This window comes from Stegostoma tigrinum, chromosome 15, assembly GCF_030684315.1.
Source record: "Stegostoma tigrinum isolate sSteTig4 chromosome 15, sSteTig4.hap1, whole genome shotgun sequence".
Lineage (NCBI taxonomy): Eukaryota > Metazoa > Chordata > Chondrichthyes > Orectolobiformes > Stegostomatidae > Stegostoma > Stegostoma tigrinum.
Window position 1 is genome coordinate 42,323,574 of NC_081368.1, and position 17,037 is coordinate 42,340,610.

General features: G+C 36.4%; 1 protein-coding gene across 5 annotated transcripts in view; it reads left to right on the forward strand.

Moving 5' to 3' along the window:
• The window catches only part of LOC125458742 (MORC family CW-type zinc finger protein 4-like), a 121,897-nt gene extending 109,429 nt beyond the window's left edge, over nt 1-12,468 (forward strand). For all 5 annotated transcript variants that reach the window (XM_059651433.1, XM_059651434.1, XM_059651435.1 and 2 more), the window contains one exon: nt 2,435-12,468. In XM_059651433.1, the coding sequence (XP_059507416.1) occupies nt 2,435-2,582 (148 nt within the window). In that variant the 3' untranslated portion in view covers nt 2,583-12,468. The remainder of the gene's footprint in view (nt 1-2,434) is intronic.
• The last annotated feature ends 4,569 nt before the right edge of the window (nt 12,469-17,037 follow it).

Genomic DNA, 17,037 nt, shown 5'->3' on the forward strand with positions numbered 1-17,037 from the left:
GTTGTGCTCTGTTCCAGAGATAACAGCGGATTGTGTTTCTTGGGTATTCATTCCTTTTGAAAACTCTGTATAAGTGCTTCTGTACTGCTTTGTGCAGATCCAGGTTGCTGCAGTCTGTTGTGGCTCATTTGACTAATATCCTGATGCAGTTCCATTTATGGACTTTGGAGTGTTTGCTGGTGTAATTAAGTATCTGGTTCATATATCTGGTCTTTCTGTATTCTGTAGTCTGGAGTTTGCTGTTGTTCTTACATTGCAACATTAGGTCTAGGAAGGGCAATTGGTTATTGTTCTCTTCTTCTTTTGTCAATTTTGTTCCAGTGAAGATGTTGTTTAAGTGTTGTTGGGTTTCTTCTAGTCTTCTTGACGGTGTTATCAACATAGCGGAATCTGTGTTTAGGTTTGATAGTAGGGTGGGCTGTCTGGTCTAATCTTTGCATTACTGCTTCTGCTATCGGTTCTGATAAGGGGAATTATATCAGTGTTCTGTTGACTTATTTGAATACAACGGTCATTGAAGATGAAGTAGGTTGTGAGCCACAAATCCAGCAGTTTCAGGAAGCTGTCCTTGTTGATGCTGTTGGTGTCATGGGGTATCTGCCTTTCTGATTCGTCCAGCAGTGTGGCAATTGTCTTTTTGGCTCGGTCGATGTTTACGGATATAAATTGTACTGTTATGTTGAAGGATATAATTATATTGTCCTCCTGTATTCTTTTGATGATGTTGAGAAATTCTTGGGAGGAGTGCATAGAGTGGGTAGTGTTGTCTATGAAGTGAGGCAGTGGGTCTCATTGGTACCCATGGCATGTGTGCCTTAAGGAGTCCGTAGAAGAGGGGTGTGTTGGATCCATCTGGCTTCATTTTTTGGTAATCTGTCTTGGCGATATCTCCTGAGTAGTGTAATTTCTTCAGTGTCGTTGTAATCCGTTTCTCTAATTGTGGTGATTGAATTGGTTCAGGAGTAGACAGGATTGTGGTGAAGCTGATGATTTTCTGATACCTATTGCCGTAGGTGAAGGATCAAGGACCAAAGTCACCATGGAACATTTAGGGACATTGTGCAGAAGAAACAATGGTGTGATGACTAGGACAGGCATTTGGTGAGCTGCAGCCATCAGCTGCCAGCTCTCTTTTACCTATCTGGTATTTGTGTGATCTAGTTTCTTGGTAGGAATGAGGAGAATTAGAATTGGGATGTAATTGTGGTGAATTGGGACTTTATTGAGTTGCATGTACATGGAGCTATCATTGTCATAATTCAAGGACAAGATTTTGAAGATGCTAAGTAAAGCATGAGAGGGACAATAGGAAAAGTTTTCTGGATGTTGAGAATTTTGATTTTTTTGTCACCATTTTCACCATTATTTTCAACACACCAGAGGGGAAAATTCCACCCGTAACTTATATAAACGCTTGAAATGTGAATCTCTGAACATATTGAGAAATTGCCTGTATAATATCAATTCATTATTATTACCGCATGAAAAAATCAGAAATAGATAGATGTTTACCATCATCTAGATTTTTTTTTTCAGAAAATCAGCTGCAGGCTAAATTGAACAAGTGTGTATTACTTAAAAATAACTGAAAGAACTTCTGGAAATCAGAAACAAAAGCAGAAATTGTTGGAATAGCACAGCAGGTCTGGCAGCAGCTGTGGAGCGAAATCAGAGTTAACATTTTGGGCGCAGTGACCTTTCTTCAGAACCCACTGTATTCCTACTGATCTACATTCTAAATTCTGCCTCTGCCTGGCTTATTGTCAGATAGAACACACCAGGACATCTAATCAGTTACTTTGTAATGATTAAGGAAAACCATAGGAGAAAACTCTAACTATCCTGATATAGTGTACAGAGAAAATGTGAACGAAACTGAATGTAAATGTGAAAATAAGACATCACTTTGCATTAAAAACATAAAGTGAATCATTTGATTTTTATGTTCCACAGCTGCTGTATTTTGCATCAGCTTTCCAGAAGTTACTCTGTGTTTCTTTACAATGCGTTGATAAATAATTAGAAAGTTGTTTTGTTCGAAAAGCCCCTTTGTTTGATGAGGGGACTGGATGTAGTATTTCACCTTGGCCATGTTTTTAATCCAGTCCAGACTCATGGGATGAAAATCTGCCTGCAAATATTCAAAGTGTTTGTTTTCTCTCAGTGTTGTTTCTATTATGTTCTTTTCCCATCAGTTCTAACTTGGCAGTCTGTTAGTAAGATAGGAATATCTCACAATTTTCCTTTTGGTATGACTCTTGTGATGTTGGAGTTTATTTAACAGTTAACAAAGTAATTGATGCTAACATTAAGTGCCCAAGATGGAAAATGTTTTAGTTTGAAGCTATGTCTGTTACCTCAATGCTTAAGTACAAAACTGGAAAAGTATTTGATATGATGACTAGATTCATTAACCTATATTGTGTTTCAACAGTGTACTGACAAAGCTGAAGTCATTGCGGGTAAAAGTCGGACACCTCTTGGGTTCAGTTCTGCCGCATTTGGACTTAAAGGACATCAGTTACGAAACAGATATAATCGATGAAATTCTAGAAAAGGTGATAGAAGCCAATAAACTCTGAGCCAAATCTTTCATCTTATAACATGCTTTGGAAAAGACAACCAACCTTTGTTCATTGTAGCAACTCGTGTATTTTAAAAAGAGCATATCTCCGAATAAGAGAATGAGAGTTAGTGATGTACAGGAAGCATTTGCACACCTCATAACTTCTACTGCTGAAAGCACCAAAACTTGTTTTGATAAGCAAGCATCTGGTCAAATGTGTACACTTGTAATGAAATTTATTAGATCTGCTGAAAAATTACACAAACGGCTCCTCTCTTTCTTTTTAGCCTCTTTTTATTTGTAAGTATTCTAACACAAAGGCAGTAATGTATATTTCTGATTAGATAAGCTTAATCTATTGATATTGGAAGTGTGAAACCAAGGATACAGCACAGCCTTAAGCTAACTTAATGCATTATACTTGCAGAATCAATTGTCTGATGCATTCAGAATGTCACAATGACAGATTTTTAAAATTAATGATGGAATCATTGGCAATGTCAGCACTTATTGCTCATCCATACATACTCTTGAGAAGGTGGCGGTGAGACACCTTTTTAAACCATTGTGTGATGGTGCTCCAAGAATGCTGTTAGATAGTTCCAGGATATTGACCCTTAGGAATTAAAAATATATTTACAAGTAGTTATATCCCTATGTATCTGCTGCCCTTATCATTTTCCCTGGCAGAGATCACATAATTAGAAGGTGCTGACGATGAAGAAGTGACTAGGTGTCGCGGTAAAACTTACAGATGGTACACTGCAGCCATGTTGCACTAGTGATGAAGGTAATGAATGTTGAAGACAGTTGAGGGACTTTCAGTCAATCAGGTTGGTGTGGTTTGAGTGTTATTGGAGTCACATTCATCCTGAAAAGTGGAAGGTATTTGATCACACCTGTAACATGTTGATGCTAGATGGGCTTTGGGGAGTTAGAAATTAGGCGAGTCATTCACCACAGGTTTTCCAATCTCTGAAATCATCTTGTAGCCTCAATATTTATAAGCTGACCCAAGTAAGTTTCAGGATGGTGATCCCTTCTCCCAGGATGTTGATTATGTGGGATTCAGCGATAGTGAAGCTGCTGGATATTTAGGGAGATATTTCTGTTCTCTCCAGTAGCTAGTCATTGGCTGAGACTTGTGTGACAGTGTTACTTGCCATTTATCCTCCCAAGTCTGAATGTTTTCTAAAACTATTGAGAATAACAAATTAAGAAGGTAAGAAAGTACAATTTTAGTTTTTCTGACCGTGCTGTATTATTTAATCTCTAATCATCAGAGAAGAAAATCGACAAAGACTTCTTTTATCAATCTTTTAGTAGCAAGTAGATCAGGGGAATACCTGATTTGTGCTATTGCAGTGGAGTTGTACAGACTTTACAAATGTATGTAAGTCTGTGTCAGATTCTCCAAAGGGTTAGTGAAAGAGAAACAGAATAGTAAGGTTCAATCCTCCAAATGTTGCCCACTTCTATCTCTGACTGCGATTTATCCATTTTGCCAAGACTAATAACATGAAATTCATCTTAACCGTGACAAATAGGTCAATATCCTCTTTGTGGCTGAGACTTTTGACTTGAATGATGAAAAATTTGGTGGTTGAACTACTTGGAATTACCTGGTAGTACTTAAGACATGTTAGTTGATGCAAGTCAACTTTATAAAGTGAGGAAAAATAGATTTGTAACGTTACTTGAACTCAAAATAATCATTCAGGTTCCTGGCAATGATTAGTGATCAATAGTGAGAATAAATACCCTGGAGGTTTCTACCATATTCATTGCAACTTTGACAGAGAACTGTCTAAGTAAGACATTAATTTCCATTATGTCATTCAACCTGCCAAAATCAAGCGTAACTTACCTCCTAGGGTGGTTTGGTCTCTTATATCAGCATGTTCAATTTTATTTTGATTATTATGAAACTAAATTAATTTCTGACCTGCAAAAATATGATTGTCAACCTAATGAACATACTCAAATGCTTTGGTTTTAATGGGACATGGTGTGTGACATTGGCCCTGGAATTCTAGTGATGAAAGTGTGGCAGAGTAAAACCCTTTGCCATCAATGAAATCAGTGAAATACAATAGACTCTTTCACAAAATATGGATATGGCAATATTAGTATCCTCAAGATCGGCTATTAACCCTGTAAGGGCACATAAGTGGCAACCAACTGAGATCAGGAAAGATAGAGTCAGGATCCTAGAATCAGTTCTTTGATATATGTCCTTTATTGCCTAAAAAATGTCATCTTTGCTATTTAGCTCTAGCTATCTGCTGATTGAAACAAAACTGAAATACAAATTTGCATTATTTTTGGAAAATTCAAATGCAGTTACTTGGTAATAACTGGTTCTGACTGTTAAATTATTCTACCTGAAAAGTCTAGTTTTGGAAAGCATACGTTGTTGCTTAACCTTTGGGATTTACAGTCTAATAAATAAGACTAAACGGACCGGAGGTTCTACTTTGACCACTTTGAAAGTTTTAAATTAATACATTGAAGGTAGCTTTAGTCCATTTCCTTATGGGTTCAGGCTCACTTGCAAAGGTATTCATAGTTTGACTCAAAAATGTCATTTCTTTTTGAAGCAATAAGGATGGCTGCTCAGGGAAATTGACACCTTTTACTGATACAGTGGTTGTTAACCCTACATTTGTATGGCACCTATTGATTTCTAATAGAGGTTGAAATATTCAGCAATTATATAAGACCTTGCGGTAGAAAATTACAAGGAGAGCTTTAATCTGCATACACACATGCTAAATTTAACCTGTTGTAATTTAATGACAACACCAGACATAAAAACAGGCTTTCACAGCATTATTGATATATCATCTCTCACCAAACTGTTGTAAAAGCTATCCCTTATTATTAAATATTGCATCCTTAGACTGTGATGAGTGAGTATGGGGATAAGATTGATGGATGGTAGCAGCCTGTCAAATATTTGTGAAATTTCTTGATTTTTTACAATGCTAAGAAAATAATCTGGACTGATGTTGTATTTGGTAAAAGGAAGTGGTATGTATAAAGTTACTATTCTATATGCATTGGTTTCGGGCAGTGTCCATTCAGTTGGATCTAAAGAACAAAACTGCTCTTCTGTCAAGTTATTAAGAGAAAGAATGAACTCAGTTCTGATTGATCAAGTTCTCCACACGTCCACCAGAGGTTTACAACTAATTTAATCATTTTATATAGTTTACTATTATTAATCTGAGCAGCCAGTTTGTGCACAGTGAAGTTCTAAAGATTGTAAATGAGATAATGACCAGTTCATCTTTGCTTGGCTGTGTTTTGTTATGTTAACTGAGGGATAAACATGAGGCAAGCAGAACTGAATGCTCCTACCTGAATAATTTTGTGGAATCTTTCATGTTCCTCTGAACATGATGGCGTTCTTAATTTAGTGTATGATCGAAAGTATGGCACTACTTCAGTTCTCAATCCATCTAGATTATGTACCTGGAGTCCATAATGTTTCAACACAGAATCTATGAATAGGGTTGGTACCGCCATCACTATTCTATTAACATCCCAGAGATTATGAATTCAAATAACACCTCATCAGGCTGTGAAATGGATTTCAGTAAAATAAATGACCATAAAAGTTTTTTGTTCAATTTTAAAACTTGAGTTCATTCACCAATATGTTTCAGAGAAAGGAACATTACACCTAGATCATGCCAAACAAATCTCCTCTGATGAAATAACTCTAGTCCTACACTACATACTGTATTTTTAAAATCGACCCATCCCCATAGTACTCGGACCCCTTACGCTACTCTTCCAAATTCACAAAGTCCCTCATGCTTCCTTTGTCAATTTTGTGCCTCCTTAAGCTCCCACCCTTTTCATCTTCACCAACCATACCAACTCACTTCATATCTTTGCACAAGCACCCATGCACACAAGAGAAAATATAAGGTTCTATTTCCTAATGTTCTATATTATGGACTACAGTCTATTAATAAAAGCACTGTCATTGATGAAAGCAAACTTTGACAAGTTTTTGACAGTTCTTTTCAAATTGGATAGTTCCTTTTATACACAATTTTCTCCACAGTTTTAATACTTCCAAAGAAATTTAGTTATGCTCCATGTGACTTGGGATTCTAGCTCCTCGAAATGAAAATGTTCCAGCTCCCAGTACTAAAATGCCTCACTTTAATATGAAATAAATCATAACTAAAACTCCCAGGATGATTCAGTTCAATGCAGATTGATCCTAATTTATGACAGTAGTATTATTGTGACTTTACACATGTAGAATCATAGAATCCCTAGATGTGGAAACAGGCCCTTCGGCCCAGCAAGTCCACACCAAACCTCAGCCAATGCAGACTCATTCCCGTATAACCCACCTAATCTAGGGAAATTTAGCATGGCCAATTCATCTAACCTGCACATCTTTGGACTGTGGGAGGAAAACGGAGCACCCGGAGGAAATCCACCCAGATGTGGGGAGAATGTGCAAACTCCACACAAACGATTGCCCGAGGCTGGAAATGTACCTTGCCTATTTCCCAGTTATTTTATTATGATATAATTAAGCCTAATTTGTAGTTCAAAATGTTGCTTCACGTTATAAATTAGAATTTTATTTCATTTTTTGGAACATTAAATAGACAGGATTTGTGTTGCGATCCCAGTTAGAACCACATAAAGCTAGTAAAATTTGAGTAATAAGTCATAGAATAAGATATACACTAATGCTAGTATGTTCTTAAACTGTAGCCTAAAATAATTTTCTGCCTTTTTCCAATCAATTTTGCTCTGAATTGTAACAAGAAAACTAAAATAAATTAATACAGTTTTGATTTTGTTAGCAAAGGTAGTTTGTATTTTGTTTAACTAGTTTTCATGAAAGAAAGTATCCTATTTGTTCTTTGTTAGATAAGAAATGAAATTGAATTGGTAGGTGTGGATTTTCATATTTCTTTTCAATACAATTATTGCCAGTCTTTTCTATAAACAGTAGTATATCCTGTACTAATTAACGTATAAAAACCCTAACAAAAGTATTAGCTGGAATTAGTGTATCTTGACGAATGAGATAAATGAAACTGATTTGTAGAAGCATCAAAGTTCAGCTATTGGCCTGTTTTCCAAAAGTGTGTTCATTGGAGGCTGGTAAAAAGAAATACCTTCATAAGGGTTAGAGACAATAAGGACTGCGGACACTGCAAGCTAGATCTGTAGGTTTGTGGCTAGAAAAACACGGCAGGTCTGACAGCATCAGAGGAGCAGGAAAGTCAATGTTTCGGGCCGAAACCTTTCCCAAAATGTTGACTTTCCTGCTACTCTGATGCTATTTGACCTGCTGTGCTTTTGCAGCCTCACGCCTGTAGACTATTGTTCATAAGGAATATTTTCCAAGGAAAGGACACGCAATCTATCTAGGATCGTTCCAGAAGTTTTCCTATTTTTGTTTTCTTTCTTTGTTAACGGAATGATGACGTAGCTGGCTAGCATTTATTATGCATCCCTAATTGTCCAGAGGACAGTTCAGAGTCAACCACGTTATTGTGTAGAGTCACATGTAGGCCAGACCAGATAAGGATGGCAGCTTCCTTCCCTAAAGGACATTAGTCTACTTCTTTATTGAAAGTTTCAGTTACACCTTAGGAGTACTCTGAACAAACGAAATGGGAACTTTCTCAGTATCCCCCTAGCTCCTGGATTAGAAGGCCCCTGAAAACTGTTTGCAAGTAAGTCAGTGAAACTCAATCTGATTGCTAATGTTAAAAGAGAAGCATTGCAGTGTTTGAGACTGAAAGGACATGAAGGTGGATCTACCTTCACTGCTCCAGGTCTTGTGAAAGGAGACAGAATTGAGCAAGTAGGGCTACTACTGTATTTTTCTTCCAAAATGATTTTCCCACGATCAATATCTTCTAAATTTAGTTCTTTAACAAGGTCAGTTCACAATAAGTAACAAATCAATTAATACCAGTGGCAACTAGTGTAATCACATTGCAAGTTCTTCATTATTAAAAGGCAAGACAAACTGTAATGGCTACTGATGAGTAAAAGCATATCTGAAAACCTTTGAGATCTTGTTCATTTTGAAACCAGCTTTATATGTATTTTGGTGAACAACACTGGACTGAGCGTCATCTCCAATCTTCCTCATTAATAAGTCTTTCAGAATTAATTCCACTGAAATTGTAGACTGGGATTAGCATCTAAAGCAGGGTTGTAGCAATCAGTTTAACCTCCAAATCAATTTTATTTTGGCTTTGGAATCTTGTCCGGCAATCCAATTTCATATCACCTACAACAGATTTGAACTCATGTTTCAAAAGCAGGAATCTGATGTGGCAAATAGAAAAAAATCGTAGTAGACAGTGACTTCCCAATATTGGAGGAGGAGAAAGAGCTTTACTATACAGCTGTTGTGCTGTCGTGTCCAAGAGTATGAGACAAAACAATGAATGGATATCTGAAATAGAAAGGGTTCTGTTTCTCTGTACTAACACACTTCATTTTGAAAATGAAAATGTGGAACTTAGAGTAGAGAATTGGAAAACAGTATGTCAACTTGTTTTGTTTTAATTGTATAGCTGGTCGTGAAACAGAAATAAGCTGTTTGTGGCATTAAACTTACCACTGTTTCGTATTTATTAATTGATTATTAACTTTTTGCAACCTTTTCCAAACCAAATTCTCTTTTCTTAACTGATAATTTATGATTTCTGTTTGTTTTGATACATTGTATCATCAGAAGTTATACTGGTTTCAAATATCTTGGATTTTTAATTTTTATTTTAAGTTCTGAGTTAACTATTTTTGGTCACCTCTACACTTAGTGTTGCAATGTGTTTGTTTTGGGGGAGAAATGGTTATTCCAAAAGTAGAAAAATATGTAAGCTGTCATCTAAATTTTATTCACTGAATTTTAGATCATTGTTTAGTCATCTCATTTAAGAATAAAATATATATTTAAAAGTTATGCAGTAGCATCAGGAACAAGATGTTCAGTACGTATAGAATAAATGTTATACAAGGAACCTACTTCCTATACTGGATATGAATATTACTTCCACCATGCACTATGCCACTTCCATCATCTCAACCCTAAATCATTATACCCTCATGGGTTCTACCATGCCTCGAGTCTGTGTATTAGTTTTTTTTTGCATTGCATTATCTTTATCCAATCTAAGTAATACTGTAAGCACTTCATTTACATTCTTACATTACAGATTACAGTTCTCCTATTCCTCTTTTCAAAGAGTCTCAATAGTATATAGTTGTCAGAGTTACACCATTCTCTACATAATCATTATAACCAGGTTAGTTCCCCAGTATTCTAAAAATATCTTCATATTCTGTTTTAAATGTTAAGTTTCTTTTTGTTCTGAATCTGTTTTATAGGTATTTCTGCCATCAGCAGAGGTATAAAAGGTTAGAAGTTCTACTTATTTTATTTAAGAGGCAAAACTCTTTCCTATCTACCTCAGCCAATGAGAAGCTGCAAAGCTTTTAGTGATCCTTGATGCCAATGACAATATTAAAGAGATCTGTTTGTTTAGATAGTGGAAGAAGGGGAGTTGGAGAGTTTGTATTTTAGATCTAAATAATAGAGTCTACCCTCTCAGCCCACCAAAGAACTGACAAAACTTAAGTTAATGAGTTGAGGGAGCAATTAAGTTTCTGAACTAGTAGCATTGAGGCCCAGGCTAATAGTTCAGAGAACGTATGTTCAAAGCCTTCTGTGACAGTTTGAGAATTTTAATTGAGTTTAGAAACAATTAATTCATGAAATTGTCATCAGCATCTTTAAAAGAGGGAAGCTTAATGTGGTTAACCAGTCCATCATACTTGTGATTATAACCCCACATCAATGTGATTGATTTTTTGCCACATTCTGAATGCAGAATTTTAAAGAGAAAGGCAGCCTATGACTGTCTGCCTAATCAATAATGTTCACATCTAAGGAAATAAATTTTAAAAAGTAGATGGGTTATGTAAAATTTAAAGACTGCTGGCTGCCAATTGCTCCTGTAATGTTGTTGACCTATAGTTTGTTAAATCCAAAAAGATCATCTTACTCCCAAAAGCAGCCAGCCAAGGACGCTACTTCAAAGCAGCAAAGCATGGACCTAATGATCAATAGCAAAATGTTGTTAATCGACCATAACATTTAAAAATTAAAAAAATCAAGACACTGCAATCTAATGTATTATGTGCCATAGACTAGTAGATATCCAAACCTCAACGTAGGGAAATGTTGGTTTTCTAAGTTTCTCTTTCCATAAACTGTTATAGATTTCAAGCATGAGATGCCAAGAAAATTAATTAAAGGGTTTATCTGCAATATTTTTAAGGATCATCAATATACTGAGACAATTCTGTAGCAAAAATGTTAAGATATTGATATTTTTCTATTCGTATGTATTTTACTACACTTGACATTTGTCATGCCATATTGAAGACGGTCAAATGAGAAAGTATTCAAATGAATGATTTTATAACCATTAACAAATGTTAAAAATCAAATCATTAATGAGCAATAAAAATATGAACCAGTTGTTCGTTCATTCCATTTTACAAACTCAGATGAAAATTATTTGCTCATCTAAATTTTGTTAAAATTGAGGAGGGAGGATTAACGTCATTATTTATTACATTTATTCATATTTCTGTGTGGTAATACTTAAGATCTGTGAATCTAGTCAATGCAAAACAAGGTGTGATGACGAGACAGCAAATGATCCCAATATTTCACCATACTACTTGCAAATTTTCTCACTTATTAAAAACAATTGGAATGCCAAATTGTGGGCTCTCATTAGATGGAGAAAACTTGTTAGGATAAAGCTGCACATACCTAAAGAGAATGAAGTAGATATGTATTCATGGAGAGGTTTTAGCCTAGTGGTATTATTGCTGGATTGTTTATCCAGACACTCAGGCAATGTTCTAAGGATTCAGGTTTGAATCTCGCCATGGCAGATGGTGCAACTTGAAAATCTGGAATTAAAAGTCTAATGATGACCATGAAAAAATTGTCAATTGTTGTTAAAAAGCCACGTAGGTCATTGGAAGGGATGGAAACTGCAATCATTACTTCACCTGACTTACAAGTTAACATTTAACTCACCTCCCATGTAAGAATGATTTTAAAAAATGCCCAGCTCTAAAATCTGGCAGAAATTACAAAGCCTCAATGATGTTACAAATTCAGTCAAAATCTAAAGAATATCATGACATTTAATTTCTGATTCTGTTTGATTCACATTTAGAAATTTCAGGTCTGTTCAAAACTGTCTGCTATCCAAGCAGTCTTACATATTTGGGTCACATCAATCTTTCTTATCAACAGAAACACAATTTATGTTCAGTTCTTTCCTCTTAAATATTTAAACATATGAAATGCTTATTAAGTATTTGTTAAATTAAAATTTATTCTTTGATATTTACACAGGGCTTTAATGGGTTCTGCATTGTTTAGAAAGCAGTCTGTTTCTATACGAAATGTTAGTTGCAGAATTATCTTGTATTGAGAATTCATACCGGAGGTTGGAGAATATCTGTGGTATAATTGGTCTATGTTTTACATCCATGTTTGTTACTCAATGAACTAAAGGAGCAGCTCTTTAAACGCACACTGTACTGGTACAAACATTTTTGAAAATTTATTCCTCCCAGTCAGCACAAAACCTCTGATAGGTGGTAAAAATCCTGATTCTCTTGTGCTAGATCACATAGACCACCTGTTTGTTTTCAACTGGTGGCATTGTTTGTACTGTCTCCAACACTATAAACTGCTGTGATTTCTTTTTTTTTGTTCTTCAGTTGTACAGTAACATGTTTAATAATACTCCTCACAGTCAAAAATGATTCTAGCAAAGAATTTTTTACATTTTAAATATGTATTATAAATAAAGAGGAATTAAACAATGTGCTGTAAGAAGCATTCTTACCATCCATCATTCTCACCATGGTAGATTAATTAGTAAATTCAAAATGAGCTTGCCATTTGGTTACGAATTGGTTTATAATAGGAGACAAATAGTGATGTTGGAGACTTATCACCAGCGATGTTTCACAGGGATCAGTGCTGGAACAACTTTTGTTTGTCATTTATATAAATAATTTAGATGATAATTTAGAAAGCATGTTTAGTAAGTTTGCAGATGACACCAAAATTATTGCTATGGTGGACAGTGAAGAAGGGTATCTAAGATTACAAAGAGATCTTGATCAATTAGGTCAATGGACTAAGAAGTGGCAGATGGGAGAGTTTAATTTAGATAAGTGCGAGGGATTGCATTTTAGTAAAACAAATAAGGGCAAGATTGTTATAATTAAAATTAGGGCCTTGGGTAGTGTTGTTAAACAGAGAGATTGAGGGGTTCTGGTGCATAATTATTTGAAGTTTGCATCACATGTAAACAGTGTGATTAAGAAAGCATTTAGCACATTTACCTTCATTGCTCAGACCTTTGAGCATAGGATTTGGGAAGTCATGTTGAGGTTTTACAGGATGTTGGTGAAGCCTCTTCTGGAGTACTGTTAAGGAAGGACATTATTAAGCTGGAGAGGGTTCAGAAGAGATTTACCAGGATGTTGCCAGGAATGGAGGGTTTGAATTATAAGGAGAGGCTGGATAGGTTGGTACTTTTTCACTGGAGCGTAGAAGGTAAAGGGGTGATGTTATAGAGGTTTATAAGATCATGAAGGGTACATAGTTGAATGGTGGGTGTCTTTTCCCTATGATGGGCGATATGTGTAGACAGCATAACTTTTAGGTGAGAGGAGAAAGATTTTTAAAGTACAAACTGACTTCAAACATAAACATGAACAAAAGAGCTAATTCCAGAGGTGGGCCAAGACTGATAGCCGTCAACATCAAGGCTGCATTTGACTGTGTGTGACTGTAAGACTGAGCAAAAATCCCCAACATTAAAACATACAGACTTTCAAAACTTATAAAAGAAGAGGAACAGCTGGATTGAGTCTGCAGGAAAATACCAATCAGCAGGCCTGAGAATAGAGATTGCTGGATAGAACTGTTGTTCGGCCTGAAATCCCAATTTATACCCCCTCTCTAAAAGAACAGTCAACCAAAATGATGAAGGGTTAGGGAAGGTTAGACCCGAAACGTCAGCCTTCCTGCTCCTCTAATGCTGCTTGGCCTGCTGTGTTTATCCAACTCTACACCTTGTTATCTCAGACACTAGCCAAGACAGTTTTTACACCTCAGGCTACATAAGCGCGAACAGTATGGGGCCTACAGAGATGCTTGATATTCAACCCTGATCAAAACCCATTCACACATACTCTAACCATCAGAAAACCAATTAACCTCAGAGAACATAAGAGCTTTGCTGCAAGAATTGTTGAAAGAGATGAATACTAGAGATGAGGTGGGAATAACTGCCTTGACAATAAGACTACATTTGACTTGGTGCGTGGCATTAAGGTGTTTCAGTAAAATTGAAATCAGTGGGAATTGGGGAAATTTCTCCTATATTTAGTCATGTGTGGCTATTGGTGGCCAATCATTTCAAATCCGGGATATCACTGCAGGATTTCATTAGGACAGTGTTCAAGGCATAATTATTTTCACCAGCTTCATCACCTTCTCGCCATCATGAGCTCAAAAATACGGACACCCTGACTATTATGCTCAAAGCTCCTTCAATACTGAAGCAGTCAACGCCGTCTTAAAGTATTCAAACAAAATGGCACACAACATCCATACTGCAGAAATGCTACACAATGATTATCTCCAATAAGAGAAAATATAACTGTCACCTCTTGATATTCAACCACATTGCCATTGCTGAATTCCCCACTATCAACATCCTGAGCAGTCACCAATGACGAAAATGAGAGGCTGATTAAGAAGGTGTTTAGCACACTTACCTTCATTGCTCAAAAGTTTGAGTATGGGGAGTTGGAACCCCATGTTGAGGTTGTACAGAATGTTGGTGAGATCTCTTCTGGAGTACTGTGTTAGAAGAAACTTAACAGGTTATTGGTATTTCCATCGGTAGTACCATTTCTGAAGAAGGGTCCAGATCCGAAACATCAGCTTTCCTGTCCCTCTGATGCTGCCTGGCCTGCTGTGTTCATCCAGCTCTACACCTTGTTACACCAGGATGTTGCCAGGAATGGAGGGTTTGAGTTGTAAGGAGAGGCTGATTAGGTCGGGACATTTTTCACTCGAGTGTGGGAGGTTAAAAGGTGACATTATAGAGGTTTATAAAATTTTAAAGGGTATAGGTAAGGTGCATGGCAGATGTCTTTTCCTTAGGGTGGGGAATTTCAAGAGCCCAACATATTTTTAAGGTGAGAGGAGAACGTTTTTAAAAGAGATGGGAGGGGCAATGCTTTTACACAGAAGATGATTGATGTGTGGATTGATCTTTATTGGTGAAGCAGCTGACTGTAGTTGCATTCCATAGAGGTGTCCTGGAGCTGAGAGAACTAACCACCAATAACACAACTATCTTCTTTTCAGCCAGGTATGGTTTAGCTAATGGAGAGGTTTCCCCAAATTCCTATTGACTTCAACTTTGTTAGGGCTCGTTGATCTCACACACAGTCAAACGTAGCCTTGATGTTGAGAACTGCCACTCTCACCTCATCTCTAACTCATTTGTTTGAAGCAAGGCTGTACAGATGTAAGGAGCTGAGTGGTCCTGGTGGAACAAAAAGTGGGTGTCACTGAACAGGCTATTGTTAAGCAAATGCTGTTAGATAGCACTGTTGATGACATTTCTTACTTTACTGATAATCAAGAGTAGACTGATAGGGTCAAAACTGACAGCATTGGATTTGTTTTGCTTTTTGTGGACAGTGCATTCCTGGGTAATTTTCTACATTATGGGTAAATGCCAGCGTTTTAGCTGTAGTTCCAACTTGGCGAGGGGCCAAGTTTTACTAATTTTGGAGTACATACCTTGAGTACTATTGTCAGTGTTGTCAGGGTTCAAAATCTTTGCAATATCCAGTTTCCAACTGTATCTTTATCTCATGTGGGGTGAATTGAATTGGCTAAAGACTTGCAGCTATGATGCTGGGAACCACTGGAGAAGGCCAGAATGGAGCATCTACTTGGTAATTCTGGCTGAAGATTGTCCATAGAATCGTACAGCACAGAAGAATCCCTTCAGCCCATTTAAGGCTGTACCATCAAAGGAGCCCTAAATCTGTGTGAGTCCCACTTTCCAAGGAAACAATAGCCTGAAACAAACATAGGAAGTGCTGGAGGACCTCAGCATCTGTGGAGAGAGAAAAGAAGTAACATTTTCAAGTCCAATACGACTCTTCTTTGGAACTGCAGTATTTTGCTCTAATTTGGGCAACACTATTGGCAGACAAAGTAAATAATGTGGAAAAATATTCAAATTGGCGTAAACATGGTGCTGGAAAACACATCTGCTGAACAAATTAAATGCCAGTGAGACTCCAACGAAACACAAAGTGAATAACTGATGGTGAAGAAAGGGGCACATATTAAGTGATGCACAGTGGAAAACTGCAAAAGTAAGAATGCAAAGAGATAAGGAGAGAAGTAAATAAAAGGGAACTATAATAATATGACTGAGGAAAATAAGATAGTGAAATAAACAAAAAAGTGTTGGAAGTACTCAGCAATCCAGTTCATGAAAGGTCATAGATGCAGTCCAACCTGATCAGTGTTTCCAGCACTTTTTGTTTCAAATTTCCAGTCTGCACAGTGTTTTGCTTTTGATCAAATAATGAATGTATTATCATCTGACATCACTGAAAAAGACAGCTTGCGATGGGAGTAAAACCATTAAAGGATTGATAGGATTAATACATTTGGCAGGAATATTGAAAAATTATATAGCTTCAGTGTTTACCAAGCAAACAAAATGGAAAAATATGACAATGAGATAAATGCTTTTGAAATGAAAATGGGGGATATTGAATAAACTAATAAAACCAGAATTCAATAATCTTTCTGCTCTGGATAGATCACATAATGTATTTTAAATGAATGTATAGAAGAGATTGCAAAGGTGTTGCTCCCCATCTTTAATAATTTGTTAGAGAACCAAGTAGCACCAGAAGACTGATAAATAACAAATGAAGTTCAGAGAATTTGGAAAGTAGAACAAAATATCATCAAGGAATTATAAAACAGCCAAACTAACAATAATGGAGTCTTTACGATAGGAAAGAAAAGAAGAATATCTGAAGATTAGAAAGACAATAATGAAGAACCAACATTGATTTCAAAAGGGAATATCATAATTAAACTAATCATTATTTGTGGAAGCAGCAAGCGTTATAGACAACTATAATTAATTCATTTGGACTTTCAAAAATGTGACATAATGGACTCAGGAAGAAGGCTACAATACATAGTAGCAATAGTTATTATTCAGAGTGGCAGAAGGTGGGAAGTGGTTCCCCACCCAAGGATAAGTTTGGAGATCACTGTTTTTCCCAATTCACACTTACACCTTATG